Below are 18,247 nucleotides of genomic sequence, written 5' to 3'. Positions count from 1 at the left end.
CCGGGTGTGACCATCCCCAAACGTGAGTAACGCTGTCCTGGTTGTGCAGGAACTGGCAACGAGCTGGAGGAGGGGTCTGAAGCCCTGTGGGTACCGCCTAGGCACCCACCACCGGCCACGTGTACTTTGGACCAAGAGTTTGCTGTGTGGCTAACAGACGGACACATTCTGGCGAGGTGATGCTCATTCAGCTAGGCCATTCTGGCTTCCGGGGCAAAGCCTTGTGGTTTTTGGCTATAATTTCTGTGAAAATTCTGAAGGTGGCAAGTAATCAACTTGTTTTTAATTAAATCTGTATTCTCTTTGGTTGGCCCTGACTGATCTGAATTCCCAGATGAGGGTCACCCAAAGCTGAAGGGCAGTGGGAACTGTGGCCGTCCCGTCCAGACTGCGGGGGTCTCAGAGGTAACTCGGTTCTGAGTCAGCTGCTCTTTCAATTCCTTGACAAAGGCTGCTTCCCCGGCACCGTTCCCAGGAGGGTCACTTTGACAACTACTCCAGGTCCCACTCCCCGAGGGCCCTGGCGGGACCTGACCTTGGCTCCCCGGTGAGCCCCTCCACGTTCACTGAAATTGATAATCTGTCAGTGACAGTGTGACAGAGTTGAGGCGGAGGAGGAACGGATCTCCTTTTGACAGCTGATCCCACGTTTATTTCGCAGACTGGATGCACGTGGGGGGAGCACCGTGCTCGACGGGCCCCTTAAAAGGGACGTGTCCGGCTGTCCATCCATCCTCCCCGTCAGGATTCGTGTGGCCGCACGGGAACATACTGACTTTTGAAGACAGTGAAGGGACTGGTTAATGGTATTTGGTAATTTTGTATCGTATCAGCTACAGTAATTGGTCATGGGTATTCTTGTTTTATGCGTAATCTGCTCCCTCCCCCTACTGTTCTGAAGTCAGATGGTTTTGAATATGAGACATCATTACATCTGTGCTATTTTGGCCACATCTCTGTAGGATAAGGGTCCGGAAGACACACGACCATGGTACCGATATCCTACATAAATGCGATCTCTTGGTCCGAAGTATCTGGTTGGTGCTCACATGTCCCCCATTGGCTCACAAGCGTTTCCATTGGTTTGTTCACGCTTGCATGGACCCAAACCAGATTTACACATCTCCTCCATTTAATGTCTCCTCCTCCGCTAGGTTCCCTCTGGTTTTCCGGCAATCTGTTGGAAGAAGCTGGGTCGTCTGACCCAGGTCAGGTCAGCTCAGGTCGTGTGTTGTGCAGAAGCTCCATCTTCTGGATTTTGCTGACTGCATCGTCTGTGCTGACTTTTCAGCCCGTCTTCAAGCACAGTTTGCCGAGCGACTCCGCACACGCCCCGTGTTACGGAGCCGAGCGCCCAACACTGTTAGCTGCGCCTGCAGGTCAGGGGGCGCGAAGTAACTTGTGTAAATCACCACACATCCAGTGATCGGATTTAGAGTCAGGTCTGAAGATTCCAGAACCCGTGATTTTAACCACTACGCTATAAATTTATGCACTCTGAAGATGCGCAAACTTACTGTGGGGGCTCTCCTCTATGAAACTTCCCGCGTCTGTTTTATGGACCACTTTACTTATGCGGAGAGAAGTCTCTTGATAGATTTTCGAGACCGTCATTTTCTTCTCTGAGCTGCGCAGTCAGCCAGAACCAGCGGGCCCTTCCAATCTTCGCCGACCTTTGCCAAGTTTGAATGGTTTTGAGTCCAAGGTAAGTGGCTACCTACGGACCAAAGGAGTTTGTTCTTGGCGGTGCTTAAGCACGTGCGCTCAGAGACACCCAGCTCAGAGTCCCCGCGCCTGCAGACCGGTTCGTTTGAGCCCATTTGTCTCGTCTGTAAACCAGGCACTGGAGTCCGTGCCCCGTGAAGCCACCGGAGAACGAAAGAAAAGCACGGGAAGCAGCTGGACGGCGGCCTGAGTGCCCACCGCGTGGGGACCTCCCTCCTCGGCCAGACAGATGCGTGGTGCCGCGGCTGGTCCCTGTCCATCCCCTCCCTGCTTGGGCTCCTGCTTCCTGGCCTCACTGCCAAGGTCACAAGCACGGGCTCTACACCAGCATGGAGCGCCAGCTGAACAAATGTGTTCCCAAATGGGACTCGCAGTCTGGAAGCTGAACCGCTTACATGGTCCCGGGTTTAGAAGAGCAGACTGTGGAGTCACAGGGGGATTTGAACCCCAGACCCGCCACCCCTTAGTCACGTTCGCCTCGTGAGGCCGGGCTAGATAACCGGCACAAAGGGACTGTCTCGCTCACAGGGACTACATAACACGCACACTGAGCACGCCTGGCACCTGACAGACGTCCTGAGGCCCCGCACGTGTGCCAGGAGGGAGAGCAGGGACAGAAGTGAAAGCAGGCATACTTGCTTGGGGAGGGGGGAGGTCTCTGTGGATAAGGAGACTGAGGCTTGCTGGAACGTTCTTTGCATGCAAGCCCACGAATGGGGACAAAGCTCACCGAAACACACCTGCCTGCCTGAGAAAGGCTCGGGCACCTTCACTTAAAGCCTGTTTTCCTTTGCAAACTGTAGCTTTAAGAGGCAGAAGACAGGGTGCCTGGGGGGCTTGGTCGGGACTCTTGACTTCGGCTCAGGTCATGATCTCACGGTTTGTGGGTCCGAGCCCTGTGTCAGGCTCTGTGATGATGGTGCGGAGTCTGCTTGGGATTCTCTCTCTCCCTCTCTCTCGCTGCTGCTCCTCCACTCATGCGTGCTCTCTTTCAAAATAAATACACTTAAAAAAAAAAAAAATACAACTTGCACACTTAGATTCGTGAAGGCTGGAGAATTCTCCATGCTGGATACCGGGCTCTGATACAAGAGCTGACGTGTAAATGAACAGTTGGAGTTTCCAAATCCGCGAAGGAGCACCTTACTTAAAGAAAACACATAGGTCCCCCTAGCCCGTCTCTGGCGGCCGCCAGCCCCCCATGAGCTGCCTGCCTGGTGCTGGCCTGTCACAGGTCAACGTCCTTCTGTGCAGGATGCTGCCGCTGGCCGGAAGCACCTTACAGCTCTTTCCCTTTCTCTGTAAGCACAACTGTGCGGTGGGTTTGCACACACTGAATGCTTTCTCCATGGAAATGTTTAAATTCTCCAAATAAGAACTATAGAATTATTCATGAGGAAATACATTTTTCAATTTTTAAAAAATGTTTATTTTTGAAAAAGAGACACAGCAGGAGCGGGGGAGGGTAAGAGAGAGAGGGAGACACAGAAGCCGAAGCAGCTCCAGGCTCCGAGCTGTCGGCACAGAGCCCGACACGGGGCTCGAACCCACGAACCACGAGATCGTGGCCTGGGCCGAAGTCAGACTCTTAACCGACTGAGCCACCCAGGTGCCCCAGGAAATAAATTTTAATCTCAAACTGGAAGCGTATTTTCTCCACTAATCAACATATCCAACTCCTAACGCAGAATTTCAGATGCAGTGACATTTTTGAACAAAATGGAGCAGGCATGGGATTCCTTTAAAATGCAAGTATCCCTTAAATTTTTTTCTAAACTAATCCCTCCATGATTACACAATTGCGCTTTACAAAAGACGTCCCAGGGACGCCTGGGTGGCTCGGGCGGTCGAGTGTCCAACTTCAGCAGCTTCGGTCCAGGTCACGGTCTCGTCCGCGGTTCGTGAGTTCGAGCCCCACATCAGCGCAGAGCTTGCTTTGGATACGGTTTCCCCACTCCCTGCCCCGCCCCCGCTTGCGCTCTCTCAAAAGTAAACATTAAACACAACCTCCAGGGAAACAGAGGAAAGTCAAATTCAGCAAATCCATTGTTTTAGGTTAAAAGTCATACTATGTAAGCATTCAGATGAGTGGATATTAGAGGAGATTTAACACAGCAACAATTTCTTATTCATTCTGTTTATTGGATTGAGAGGGAATACAAACAATTGGGTAAGTGCTACGCACTGACATGGAAAAGGTGTATTAAAAAAAAAAAAAAATCCCAGTAAAGCAAATCAAAGTTAATGTAGTTTCAATTGAACAAAATTTTAAAGACGCTTAATATACTACACATTTATAAAATAAAAGTTAACAAAGAATGTTTTGTAAATAATTAGTAGAACAAGTGAAAATAAATACCGGAGACCTGAAGTTTTTTATGCTTTAATGAAATAATAAAGCCAAGAAATTTAAACTACTAAATATAATCTGAGAGGCAGTTAAAAAAAAAAAAACAAACCAGAAACAAAAAACCAGAACTCCCCCGAATTTAAGAACACAATCCTTTGAAACACTGAATCAGTCCATAGCAATAGTTATTACATACCGAAAGCTCTAAGCGTTAACTAGTTCCACCACAATGCCATGTAAATCTTGACAGTTTAGGTATCTTGAGATCAACACTTAAGTTCTTTCCCTGATCTCTACAGCTTGGTTTGTTAAAGTACATACATGCTTTTGTGGATCTATTCCCCTCGCCACACACACACGTTTTTCAAGGAGCCAATGACGTTTTTTCCATCCGTGCCTAAAAATGTTACGACTCCGTTTTAGCACATTGACCCCGATAACGCAAATGTTTGAGTGAAGCGTGGGGACACATCTGAGTCTTATAAAAATATACCAGTATTAACCAGACCTTGAGTTCAGAGAGGGCACTTCACATGTGCACGAGACTTCCAAAAATTGACACGAAGAGCCCAGAAAGCTGTTTCTAGGGCTTTTTATGAGTTCGGTACGCTCTCTTGCACACAGACACACAACACGCACACGTTTTTATACTAGTAGTTTCATTCAATCCAGCCTACCTGGACTAAGTAGACGGGGGACGGGCTTTTATAGATTTCGTTTCTGCAACTAGAGGGCAGCTACTGTGACAACAGCTCAACAACACTGAGGATTTCAATGAAGTTCACCCTGTTTTTAGAAAGTGTCTAAGTGTAAATAAACGCAAATTCACCTCTTCTCTTAAAGTGAGCAGTTTCGATGGAATCAGGGATGGCTTTGAAAACCCAAGTACTCTTTTGGAGAGGAACGCCGAAAGAGAGAGTTGCTGAAGTCTAAATGGGAAATTAAAAATTAAAGCGAGGTACGTGTACGTTTTAGAGATGGGACCAAAAGGATATTAAGAAAAATGTCTTCTTTCCTCCCCATTCAAAAGCTGCCATTCTTCTGCTGTGAAAGAACCTGACAGATATTTCCCTTTCAAGAGATGTACGATATATTTACCACCGTGAGCAGAGTGCTAGGTCAGTTCTTGTGTGCAGGAAACAACATCCTAAAAAAGAAAATTTCAAGGTGGGGAGGGGTGGGGAAGAAGGGTTTTCTATTAATGTCACGGAACGCCACTCTAGAGGGAGAACACGCCTAAGAACGAAAAAATCGTATTTCTACGAGCGGGATTTCAGACTAAAATACTGACGAGGAGTTAGGATTTTTTTTTTTTTTTTTTTCCCCTTACAACTAGGCAGGTGACTCGAATCACTTAGTTTGTATTTAAAGTTAAGTAATCCCTCTTGCTCTCCCACCCATGAACACCGGCCAATCCGTGGGGACGCTCGCCGGCACAATCTCCTGTTTAAGCAACTTACCTGGTTGAAACACAACATGTCTGCCTGGCCTAGAGGAGCAGCGGGAACGCGGAGGGTAGGGACGCTAGCTGTCACCCCTCCCCGCCCCCCTCCCCCAACTTCTCCATCACCACCCCCACCCGCCTCACATCCAACACTGTACTGTCGATAACTGATTGTTTGGAGGCAAGAGGCATTCCATTTTAGACTTACCCTAGCCCTTAATCAACCAACAAGAACAAAAACATTTTTAAGCACATGGAAATGAGCCTACTAACCTGATTTTTGGAGCCCAAATCCTCCACTCTAGTTCTGATCTATGTGCAAAAAGTATTGGTACTTTTCAGTTTCTACGTTAGTACGTTGTACCGGCTTGGCCGTCCCCTTGCTCTCGAGCCTACGCAGAGACTAGGGCCCTGGCGGAGCTGGTCACTTCATAGCTACGGGCCACCCCTGGCCTGCCCTACGGGCCCCCGCGCGGCAGGTGCAGGAGCGGGCACGGCGAGGCACCCGCGTGTGCGGGACGCCGCGGGGTCACGGCCCCCGGAACGCCCCGGAGACCTCGGCATCATCGTTACCCCGCCTCAGTGGAGTTCTGTTCCCTGGCCAGCGTGTCTCCTTTTTTTCCGCTTTTTTAGAGGTCCTCAACTACCCGCGGAGCACTGGGCTCCTGCGTGGGGGCGGCCGGGTGAAGTGGGAGGAGCGGAGGCCAAAGCCCACGGACGGGCGCGGACCTCAGGGAGCGCGCTGGACCTAATCTGTCAGCAGCCGTGGCGTTTCTGGGCCCACAGTTCGTCAGAGATGCTATTGTGGAGACGGGGTGCATTGCCTAACGGCTTCGGGGTGGAAAACGTGCCTGGACTTAACTGTACTGCGGGAAAGAGAAGTTGCCACTGAATTATATACAGTTACCAATGAAGACTTTTATTCAAGCTTAAAGTAAGAAGTAATTTTAGTTAAGAAAAATGAAGTACCAGATAAACTGTAACAGATCGTTATTGTAACTTAGAAGTATCAAAACAGGAATTCTTGATTCTCTAAGTGGGGGTCTCTGCAAAATGGAGCTTAAAGAAATCTTTTACATACCAATTTGATAAAATCATCTGCTGACACGGTCTGTCGCTTCCTCTTACTATGAGCTTTTGGGAGAATCCGTGCTATTTTAAGGCCAATTGTGTTTTTCTTTCGTCTCCCCTCCCTGACGTCCCCGCCCCCACAGGAGAGTCCCTGACACCCAAGCCCTTCTCGCTCTGCTCTGAGGGTCCCGGGCCCCAGAGGGGACTTGGCACAGGCCCTTTCCCTCGCCAGAACCTCATCTCGGGGGCACCTCCACTCCTCTCCCCACCGTAACGGCCGCGGTCCCCTCGGACCCTCTGCCGGAACGGGGAGGTGGTCCCAAAGGAGACAAAGTACGCCACGTCCAGCTGTTCGGGGTTTAAAAGCACAATGTGAACGGGAGGCTTTTGGCTTCTTTCAGATGTGAACTTCTCAAGATTAAAAGTGCTTTCCCACGGAGGAAACCTTTCCTTGAACTACCAGGGGAGGGGGAGGCAAAGACTACCCACAGCACCAGTTTGGAATGAGGTTCAGTCTGGCAAGATCTGAAAAACTGAGAAGGAGCGTTCTGTATGTGTACGTCCCTCGACAGGTCAACACGTTACGGGCAGTTCAGACACAGGACTATGAGGTGTGAAACCCAGTTTCGGTCTGTGCCCTGTGGAGTCTTCTAACACGCTGGGTCATGCTATGAACTTCCCCGGTGGTCACACCTGCTTTCCACTCGTGCCGGACCCCACCAGAGCAGACCTCCAAGCCGGGAACAGCTCGGAACATGCTTTGCGGAAAGCCTACACTGACTCACTACTGAGCTCTCCTGCTGGTATAGGCTTAAAATTCTCTTTTGGAATCTTGAATTTCTTCGACATCAGGTACTGATGTTCCTTCGGGGAAAAAAAAAAAAAAAGGGGGGGGGGAACCTCCAAGGGGTTACTCTGGATTTCCTGTGTAATGTCCTTCCAAGCTCTGTTTCTGACCAAGTCTCATGTGGGATTCCGGAAGAGCGTCAGTTTTACTGCGTATCTTAAGTCATAGAGGAAACTTTTTTTTAAGCTGGTTTAGATTCCAAATGTATACAAATGAAGTCACTTTAATCCTATAAATACTTCTTAATTTATTTTTAAAAAATTGTGCTGTTAACCCTTTTACGGGGCAACAAGCTATGTGAAAAGTACAAAACTTTTTGTCAAATGTAATATTGAGAGTGCTTTTGACATAGTTCACTGGTTTGTCATCTGGATCAGTATCTACTGCGCAACGGGCAAAGGCTAGAATCCATGAACCAAGCTGCAAAGATCTCAAGCTAAATAAGGCGGAAAGATTTGGAGAAACAAAAGAAGGAAATTCTTTCCTATCCAATGTGTACTCTTCAGACTAATGCACTCCTTCTATCAAGCCTTCTAAACTGTTAAATAAAGTTTTCCAAACAAGCATTTAAACTTCATTACACAGAAGAGCAACAAGAATGGTGTCCCACCAGACAAAAGGCAGGAGGGAAAACAATATATATACGGAGTTCGGTGGGTAAGCCTGAATGTAGCACAGTCCTTCACAACCGATGGGGGCGATTCAACATGGCGTCCAACAACGTTCTAACGACGTGCTTCATCTCAACTGGTTACTATGAAGCAAGGTGTAAATGTTTGGCCCCAATCGGGCTTCAGAAATGGTTCTTTTTTTCATGACGAGCATGTCTGTCCAGCTATCAATCATGTTTGTTTGCACCAAATCCCAAGCCATTAAAATACGACTAATTTTAAGTTAAACAGAAGCCGTCTGCTCCACACTCGCCATCAACTATCCATGCTACTGCATTCCTCTGAATGAAGACAAGACGAAATGTGTTTGGAGGGCGGGGAGGAGGTGGGGGAGGGAGGGGGAGGGGAGAGGGGAGGGGAAGAAAAAAGTTACCAGTTAGTAAGTTTTAATATCAGCATCATGACATTACAACCCGTACTCCCACTGAAAAATAATCACGCCAAGGCACACACTTGACATTTCCACCATAATCATTAAAACCAAGTGTTTGTATCATGTCTTAACTTAGGACAGTCTACATTCGTTACTCTGTTCCCCAAGTGAACGATCACACTAGACTCTCACGGCCCTGCGACCATGGCCTTGCTTCGCCCGTCTCAAGGTCTGCAGTCATCAGCCTCCCCTCTCTGGCTGTGGGTCAGCCACACACAACACACACAACACACCCACTTAGAGCGCACAACTCAACAGTTACTACCGGTACGTCCACAGGACTGTACAACCATCACCTCCATCAACTGCGGAATGTTTTCGTCACCTGTTGGCACTTGTCCGCAAACACCGGCCCCCGGCCCATCTACTTTCAGTGTCTGGGGGTATGCCTGCTCAGGACGTTTCATACAAACGGAATCACACTCAGCGGTCTTTCGTGCCATCCAGGCTGTAGCAGCGTCACCGCCTGTGAACTCTACCGTTATCATAAAAGGATCTTACTTAGGGTGTCATGGTTTTTGGAGGTTGTTTTCTTCAGCCTCACCTATACTTTTCAAAATTTCTATTCCAAACAGGTGTTCATTTAAAAAAAAAAAAAAAGTTTCTTCGAGTGATAAAGAACCAGAAGAGTGCTACACAGAAGGCATAACAGCCACATATCCGGTTACACAGAAGCATTTTTCCTGTTTTAGGGCTATCTGTCTCTGTCTGGCTCTATCGACATTGCCAAGACCCAAGGCAGAGTTGTTGACCCGGACCAGAGCTCAGAGCCGCACCACATCCAGTGCATCCGCATCAACTAAGCAACCCCCCCCCCCCCCCCCCAGCAGCACAGTGGCTCTTCACTGCCATAGAGAGAGAAGCTCAAGGGTGTGTCTAAAATAAATCCACTTAGAAGGTCAATCTGTTACTACAGACCGAAGATTCTTCTTTGCCTTCAAATCTTATTTGAAGAGACAACTTCCAAATGACTGATAAGGTTAGAAACGCACGTACAACCAGTGACGGACGTATGCAACGTAGAGCCCCAGCCCAGAAACTGAAACAGGACAACGAATGGAGCGGAGGCTGAGTCCTCATGGTTTTCCCTGAGGAAGCGGGTCTGCCATGCGGTGACGCACAGGCCAATGGCCCTTCGGGCCCTGAACCACCAAGCAGTGGTTCACAAACTTCACCCCTGTTGTCCTTCAGGCTCCTGCTCTCATCTGACAGCAGCTGGTTGCCTTTCTGGCTCATTTATGTGGGACAAAATGAACGCAAATCTCCTCTCGGTTTTCTAGGTCAGGGACTTCCTTCTAAGCAAACAAAACACTTCCCCTGCTCTGTGTGAAAGCGGAGTTAAGTCCTTTCCATAAACCTTCTCATCACGTCTTCCCTCCAGCCACAATGTCTTGCTCAACGGAGCCTTGTCCTTCACTGTTCACTTCCTCGCTCTGGGCCTGCTTCGTTACCAAGCATTCCAAGGTCGTGAGAAAACCCTCTTGGATTCGGGACTCGAAGGCCGGCAGCGCTCGAGTGAGGCCTGGCCCAACTCCGTCTGGAACCCTCCAGAACTGAGGGTAAACATGTCTCTCGGAGGGCCAGGAGGATTTGTGCAAGACCGCACACGAACGACCAGGCCGGCATGCTGCCTGGCCCCAAGGTACAGGGGAAGTTCAGTTTCCTTCCCTCTCCTCTGCACAGGGGCTGGGGTGCCACATGGTGCCATACAGGTTTATTTTTAAGAGTAAAATCCATAATCAAGATCGTTCTAAAGTGGTTCACATTTTGGATAATGGCTAGTTCTTGTGGGTATAAAAACATAAAATGCTTCCTGCATCATGAAGCAAGATGATTTTCCATACGCTGTTGAACTGACCACAGCCAGAGGATATGAAGGAGGTGGCACATTCCAGTTTATTCTCCCCACTGTCACCACGCACACACATGCACACACGTGCACACCCCCAACCCCACCCCCCCCGCCTCTCACATTGCTTACACTCCTGTGAAGGGAGAGCGTATACAGCCTCTAAATGAGGGAGAACATAAATTCTGTCCCACGCTTAAAAGTCCTGAAACTTTACAACGAGTGGGGCCCTGTTCCACCGGGAGGGAGCCTGGCTGCCGTGCAGTGGGGTTACCTTCAATATTCTGGTGGTCTATAAAAGGTGCTGGTCCCCATATTCTAACAGTGCCGTCATCGGAGGCGCTGGCCATCAGGGATGGGATCTGTGGGTTCCAGCTCACGCAGTTGACTGTGCGCGTGTGCCCTGTCAGCTCTGCGATGGGCAGTTCACTACGTTTGTGCCAGATGTAAACCTTGTGATCTGAACAAACGGCAATTCAAAGAAAAGTTAGGGAGTTGTCCTACTGACCTTCAATTTTTTATTCGTTACACACAGAACATGTGATGTGATTATCAAGATGTGCCACGAGCAGCTCAATAAATTACCTTCCGAAAAAAGCCATTTTAACAAAATACACATTTTCCCTGTTAAAGGTGATTGATTAGCCCTCAAGTCATCACGGAATCTGCAATGTTCTGTAAGACCTGAGCAACAGTCTAGATCTTCTGACGTGAACAAACCTAGGACAGAGACAATAAATGCTAGGGAAACTGGACGTGACAGAAAAGCTATGTGCCCAAATTCAGCAACAGCAATGACACAGGTGACAGCGGACCCCTCGCGGGGTGTGTAGCGCACACTAGGTCCCGGACACCGTGTCCTGGGCCTACACGGTGCTGCCCATGCCCCTTCCGGGCTCGGGGACAGCGGAGGCTCTGGAGCCGTGGCTACTCAATGCCTGGCCACCCTCCACCACCGACCAGCCCCGTTGCTGTGGACACATAACCCACTCCTGGCGACACTGCAGCCGTAAAGGAGGGACTGGACTTACCTCATCATGCACGAGGGTAAAATGAGTTTGTGTAAGGAACAGAGTTTTGAAAAGAGCCTGGCACAGAGGAGACACCACGTGTTACCATGAAGTGATGGTCCTTAAACAGAGGGCAGAATCCTGGCTGAGTTAGAAAAGCATTCAACCTCAAGACGTGCCACTAGTGGCCAGCGTGGGAGCTCCTGGTGGGGGGGCGGTCAGTCCTTTATGGGAAAGGACGACGTCCTGGCTTCAGAACGTCTAACGTGACGATGTGAGGCTGGGGCTGCCTCTGAGCATCCTGCGTGCGTGTGTGAAGCAAAAGCGGAGACCCCCGCAGGAGAACTAGCGGAGCTCGCCTAGAAGGCGTATGCTGCTCGATCATTTCTCCTTGCATAAGAAAAAACACGGAGAAAGACTGGCAGGTTAGCCACGCTTCCCCCTGAACTGGAGGAGCTCCAAAGAAGGACACCACAGGTCTGAAGAGCGTGAAGGTGCCTGCCTACTGTGGGGAGCACTTTGTGAGCACACACCCACGGAGTGTGCGGCTGAGGCAGGGCTCAGGGTCAGAGCCACCGGCTTGCTGACTGAGCCCTGCCGGCTGCCACCGTCCAGGGCACCCACAGCTCACGCAAGGGCAAAAAAATAAAGCAAGTTTTTTTTATATCACCAGCACAATGAACACGCTTGAGTAACAGCAGAACTCTTCTGGGAAAAGGTTTCCTCATTGCTGTATTTTATACTGCTGTTCACGTGTTTGGGGATTTGGAAGGTTCTTGAAATATTTTCCTTGCAAACGAATGACAGGTGGATTAATGTGACCGTCTCGGGACAGGAGACATTCACTACATCCGCTTGGTGCTCAGGACGTTTTCAGAACCGCTCTACCACCCGGACTTGAGAACGCGCGTCTCGCTATTCCAGGTATGTGTCACTTGTAGCCCCGAAGAGAACATACTGTGCGTGCTCACAGTATTCATCGTTAGTTCAAAGTCTGTTCGGGGCCTAGAATGAAGGACTGTGTCACTGGCGACAGAGGCGGCCAGACGGCTCTCCGGGCATTTCTAGGGCACGTGTGCCATTCGGAAGGGCCGTGAGGCTGAAGAGGGGGAGTAGGGCTGCGAGAGACCCGGGGGGAAGTGGACAGGCAGGCAGAAGGCTTCCCAAGTGTGGACCGTGTCAAAGTAGGAGCCAAGGCGGAATCCGGGCAGAAATAAATGATTAAACTACCAGAAAAAAAAAAAAAAAAAAGGATTTCTAACTGCAAAGACATAAACTTTTCAAAAGTGTCACCTACAAACCACTCTTCTCAATCTTATCTGATTTTTTTTTTTTTTTAGTGAAAGAAACAACAGATAAATTCGTATGCTTCATATGAATCCCTAAAGGTCTTTGTCCTGATTCTTTTTTTTTTTAAAGTTTACTTTTGAGAGAGTGAGTGAAAGTGGGGGAAGGGGAGAGAGAGAGGGAGAGAGAATCCCAAGCAGGTTCCACGCTGTCAGTGCAGAGCCTAATGCGCGGCTCGAACTCATGAACCGTGAGAACATGACCTGAGCGGAAATCAAGAGTCCGACACTTGACCGACAGAGCCACCTGGGGTGGCCCTGTTCTGGTTCTTAAGTACATCTCATACTCAGAGGAGAAACTCCTGTGTTACTCTGTGATCCTCTGTGTACTGACAAGACAGGGGTGGGAAACACGGAACATTAGCAACATAATCCGGTACCTTGGTCTAGGTTGTAAAACTAGATTCAGTAGTTTTTTTGTTTTTTTTTTTTTTTTTCAACGTTTATTTATTTTTGGGACAGAGAGAGACAGAGCATGAACCGGGGAGGGGCAGAGAGAGAGGGAGACACAGAATCGGAAACAGGCTCCAGGCTCCGAGCCATCAGCCCAGAGCCTGACGCGGGGCTCGAACTCTTGGACCGCGAGATCGTGACCTGGCTGAAGTCGGACGCCTAACCGACTGCGCCACCCAGGCACCCCGATTCAGTAGTTTTAAAAGCGACTTAAATAACTTGCTGCCCTAGTACTCAGAACAGTAGAGTGGGTACTCAGTGTGGCCAATGAAAATTTTCAGTAATGTCCCATGACTTGTGTTTCTATCACCTTAAAAGGTACACTCACTTTCAGTACTTACCCACCTATCTATGTTGCATATTTTAAACAATTTCTCTCTTAAACCAGACTACTTTGGGAACAAGCCTGCCCGAAACACTGATGTTAGCCAACTGGAGAGCACATTTACTCTGAAAGGCAGTAGAGACTCTTCTAGAACTTCAGCTTTTCTGAGACTGTAAGAACCATCAAACTCTATTATTCTCTTTGGCCCTTACAAAACCACTAAAGATCTAGCGATCATCAATTTTGTCTAAGTTCAGCTAAATCATCATAATCAACCTGACTTTTTAGATCCTACTAACCTCTGAATGCCACCAGCCTCATGAAAAGAGCAGGCCGGCATCTGAAAGAGTTTGGATTTAAGTAAACCTTGATGTGACGCACGCACCAAGCATGACCAGTGCTCTCTTAAAATTTTTACCCGTGTTAACACCCTGAATCTGCCCAGCAACATGGCCACCCTCACACACGGAGACGGTCACAGAGCTCCCACCCCATCCGTACACACGCTCCTACAGTGCACACAACTTACCTTCACTGCCACTAGCGATGAAGTCTTCGTTATGGCCTCCAAAACATGAATGAATTGTATAAAACCCTTGCGTGACACCTTGATACTTTCTTACTAAAACTCTGTCTTGCAAGTCCCATAAATGAACTCCCTGTAGGCAAAAGAAAATGGACATATTTATTCTCCCTCAATTCAAAAGAATTTTAAAAAGTCATCTGTGAATTTCCCTTTGCTTGATGAAACAGTTTTAGTGTCTCGTTACGCAAAATGCCAACGTTCTGATAAATTTATGGTTGACTCTACACCTTTAAAGGTCAAACATATTTGGTAAAATTTAAGAATCTGTAAAAACAGTGGTCTTGAAGAAAAAGTATTTGTAGAAATATTCGTTTATACACACACACACACACACACACACACACACACCCCAAAAATTGCAATTAAAATCTGAACTACACTAACTCTTTGAGAGAACGAGAAGCTTACCTGAGTTGCTACATTTAACAAAGCTAACCGGCCATTCTTGGAAATAGTAAAAGACATAATGGGGTGATCTTCTTGTACTCTGTAACCAGAAAATAATCTGTCAGAAGCAACATACTGAAAATCAAGACATTCAAATTATCAAAATGTAACCTGTTCTACTAGCTTAAAGACCACAGTTCTGTCTGTAGTCACCGCTACGCACTATTTTAATCAAGGAAGAAAATCTGAGTTTCTGGTTACTCGGCACCACCAGACCCGCCAATCCAAACAGGCAAACCAAATCCACAACATAAAAACTCTTCTTCTAGAATAGCAAGTTCCACCACACGTTTTAACATAAATCAACGAATATTTAACGGATACAAAAAATAGTTACATGTTCCTATCTGTAAGGTCCTCGAAGTTGTACCCCCGGATTCGCTGGTGTGTATCTGATGCCAGAACCGTCTTGCCGTCGCTCAAGCACCAGAGGCATTGCACTCTGACCCCTTCCCAGGAGTCAAGGAGGTTACCATCTAAATCCTGAGGAGAAAAGCACCATTTAGCCCCAAAGCTGACCAGCACGTGGAAAGCAAACAAAGAATCTCTTGGCAATGTCTTTCTGCAGCAACGTTTGTTTTTTCCTGATCTCAACTTAATTGTTCCACGACTGGTTTTAGTCACAAAAATTTGAATACAGGGCAAATTTCATGACAACAATAAAACTGTTGGGAGGGGGAAAGAACCTCTGTAAAATCCATCTTTCCTTCAATAACCAGCCAGGCACAGGCGAATACAATAAATAGAAAGAATCCCTAAATTCCAAGTAAGGGCCTCGCTAATATTGGAAAAGAATTCAAATGCTCCTTTAAGATGCATTATACTGAGGTTTATCCTAACCACTCAGAAGCTGTGATCTGGAAAAGGTTGCTGACACGGTAATTGCAGCTTTACAGAAGCCAGAACGTGCTACAACACTTTAAAAACTTGTAACGTGCTCCAATGTGTAATGTGTTCTACAGATCAGAGCTCCCAGGATTATCATCTTGTTGAATGTTCCAAGGTCGGAGAGGCACCCTGTTCCCGTTCCCCAGGGGGCCGGGCTGCCAAGTCCTTGTCCCGAAGGGGTCAATACCATAGGGGACGGCGGGGTCGGCAGAGATGTCGTGGTCATCTTGCAGCCAGGGACTTAAGAACAAACGGCTTAAATGCTGCCACGTACAGCGTGGTGACTAACTTGCAGATTGAGAGTTGCTAAGAGGGTATATCTTAACAGTCCTCACGACAACTTTGGATGGTAGTGCACAATTACCGTGGTCGTAATTTTCAACGCACACGAACATCAAGTCATTATGCTGTACCCCTGAAACTAACATAATGTTACGTGTCAGTTATCCCTCCGTTAAAGCAAAACGGAGGGAGTAAGAAATAAAAGTAGGACAGTGCATTAGCCCACGAACAGAAACTCCACTTAAAAAATGGGAGGATCACACGTAGATCAATACACTGTGCTGAGATGACTGGGAACAAAAAAAGCACTGGGGGCTTGTAAGCAAGCACGTGTCCCACGGCCAGCTTAACGGAAGGCCCCCCAGTCTGTAACGACCACGTAAGTCTTCACGATACGCATCTCCAGCGACATTTAGCGATTTACGGGATTCAGGATCTTGTTTAATTCTGGTCTTAAAAACATGTCTCAAAGTGCCCCTGGCACTGAGCCTCGAGAAGACAGGGCCTGATGACATCACACCCCTGGCAGAGCTGGCCTCGTGACAGGACTCGTCACAGGACTGTCACCTAGTACTTCTGCTCGTCAGACAGCCAATCCAAGATCAGCAGGGCAGATGCTAATCAAAAGACATTTCAAATAACGACTGGAAGGCTCTCTGGTAGCTCTCCTCACCACTTTTAGTCCTCAAATACTTAAGACCACCTGCTCATGAAACTCCGCATATTTTTGATACAAAAAAACCTAAAACCTCAAAAGAATAGTAAAATATTTTTCAATCCTATACGTTAGAAACTTGTTTATGAGAACAAAATGCTCAGTAGAATAATTTTTTACATCTTACTAAACTCAAAGTCCATAGTCTGTATAAAAAGGAGAACAGACAGTTCTGCACACTCTGCTCATTCAGAACGAGCGCAAAGCAGGTCTTCGTGGGACGTATCTTATATGAGATACCAAGGCAAGCGACTATTTTAAACTTTTTTTTTTTTTAATGTTTATTCATTTTTGAGAGAGAGAGAGACAGACAGACAGAGCATGAGTATAGGAGGGGCAGAGAGAGAGGGAGACACAGAATCGGAAGCAGGCTCCAGGCTCCGAGCTGTCAGCACAGAGCCCAACGCGGGGCTCGAACCCACGAACTGTGAGATCACGACCTGAGCCGAAGTCGGACGCTTACCCAACTGGGCCCCCCAGGCGCCCCGGCAAACGAACTATTTAAACACAACGAAGAGCAGAGGCGTGGAGAGGCGCACGACATACTCACACACTGATAGAACTGGCCGCGCTGGCCTCCGGTCACAAAGCGTTTCCCGTCTGGATTCCAAGCCACACTTGTTAAACTGTCCTCGTGAGACTGGCTCATTTTTGTCCTTAGCTCTCCCGTCTACAGAGGAATAAAACTGTGGATAAGACCTTCAGATATTCTTCTAAAGGGAATATATAAAGAAAAGCCAACAGTGACTGGGCTATCTGGTTAGTTTAGTCCTCCTAACTGGAGAAATGAACTATTTTCACCAGCCTCATAAAAAGCAAACGAACAAACAAAAACACCGCAGCCTCAAAGAGAAATTAAGAATGTGGTGAAAAGCTCAGCGCTGCAGGCCTGTTCCTTCTGAGTTCCCACTTCTCCTCACCCCATAGTCCTTTACAGATTTATTCTAAAATTGCAGTTAATGCCATTAGCAATTCCTCAAGAACATGATTAATAGATTGAAAAACTGTGCCCTTGAACTAGGGCAGGGGTGTTCTAAATTATGTCAAATTTTATACTCAAGATGCTCAAAATGTAGTAGGGAAGATGGGAAGAGAGAAAGGAAAATTATTTCTCTGATATCTAATTTTTTTAAGTTTATTTATTTAGAGAGAGAGCATTTGTGCGTGAATCCCAAGCAGGCTCTACGCTGTCAGCGCAGAGCCCGACACGGGGCTCAAACCCACAAACCGTGAGATCATGACCTGAGCCAAAATCAAGAGTCAAACGCTTAACTGACTGAGCCACGCAGGCACTCCGATATCTAATTTTATCTCAACTAAAAGTCTCAGAAAAGATGAACTTTTGTACTGTTTGGCGTAGCCACTTTAAAGTATTCCCAACTACGAAAGACTGTTTAGTGGTTACACAACTGAAACATCCTCCTCTTATTTTTTTTAGGTTATTCAACTTAGAAGGTAGACACATACCATTTAATCTAGTCTCGATTCCATTTTGTTCATGGATTAGAAAGGCTCTGAGAGAGATTAGCTGCCCTTGATGTAATAAAAAGTACATGGGCATAATTTTCCTGTGAGAAATGGGTAATCAAAAGTAAAAAGAAAACAGTGAAAACAAAGTGTAGGATCAGGAAACGGGGCCAAGTAATAAAAGCAAAGAGGACACTAAACTAGAAAACCATAAGTCTCCCTGATTTTCCCTGGTCGAGCAACGTTAAAACCTTCCCCCATATTGTTAATTGCTCTCACCTACTTATCTTTCTGGGTTGCTAGAGAGAAACAGTTTAGAACCACAAGTACACACGCAA

The 18,247-nt window shown here is 47.4% G+C and overlaps 1 protein-coding gene across 2 annotated transcripts in view; it reads right to left on the bottom strand.

The window, feature by feature from the left end:
• Positions 1 to 6,417: 6,417 nt before the first annotated feature.
• Positions 6,418 to 18,247, bottom strand: part of WDR26 (WD repeat domain 26) — a 37,603-nt gene continuing 25,773 nt past the window's right edge. For both annotated transcript variants that reach the window (XM_045453293.1, XM_045453294.1), the window contains exons 9-14: positions 16,993 to 17,112; positions 14,895 to 15,040; positions 14,519 to 14,597; positions 14,054 to 14,183; positions 10,665 to 10,850; positions 6,418 to 8,389 (exon numbers count right to left, since the gene is read on the bottom strand). In XM_045453293.1, the coding sequence (XP_045309249.1) occupies positions 8,364 to 8,389; positions 10,665 to 10,850; positions 14,054 to 14,183; positions 14,519 to 14,597; positions 14,895 to 15,040; positions 16,993 to 17,112 (687 nt within the window). In that variant the 3' untranslated portion in view covers positions 6,418 to 8,363. The remainder of the gene's footprint in view (positions 8,390 to 10,664; positions 10,851 to 14,053; positions 14,184 to 14,518; positions 14,598 to 14,894; positions 15,041 to 16,992; positions 17,113 to 18,247) is intronic.

This window comes from Leopardus geoffroyi, chromosome C3, assembly GCF_018350155.1.
Source record: "Leopardus geoffroyi isolate Oge1 chromosome C3, O.geoffroyi_Oge1_pat1.0, whole genome shotgun sequence".
NCBI lineage: Eukaryota > Metazoa > Chordata > Mammalia > Carnivora > Felidae > Leopardus > Leopardus geoffroyi.
This window is presented reverse-complemented; position numbering and strand designations above follow the sequence as displayed.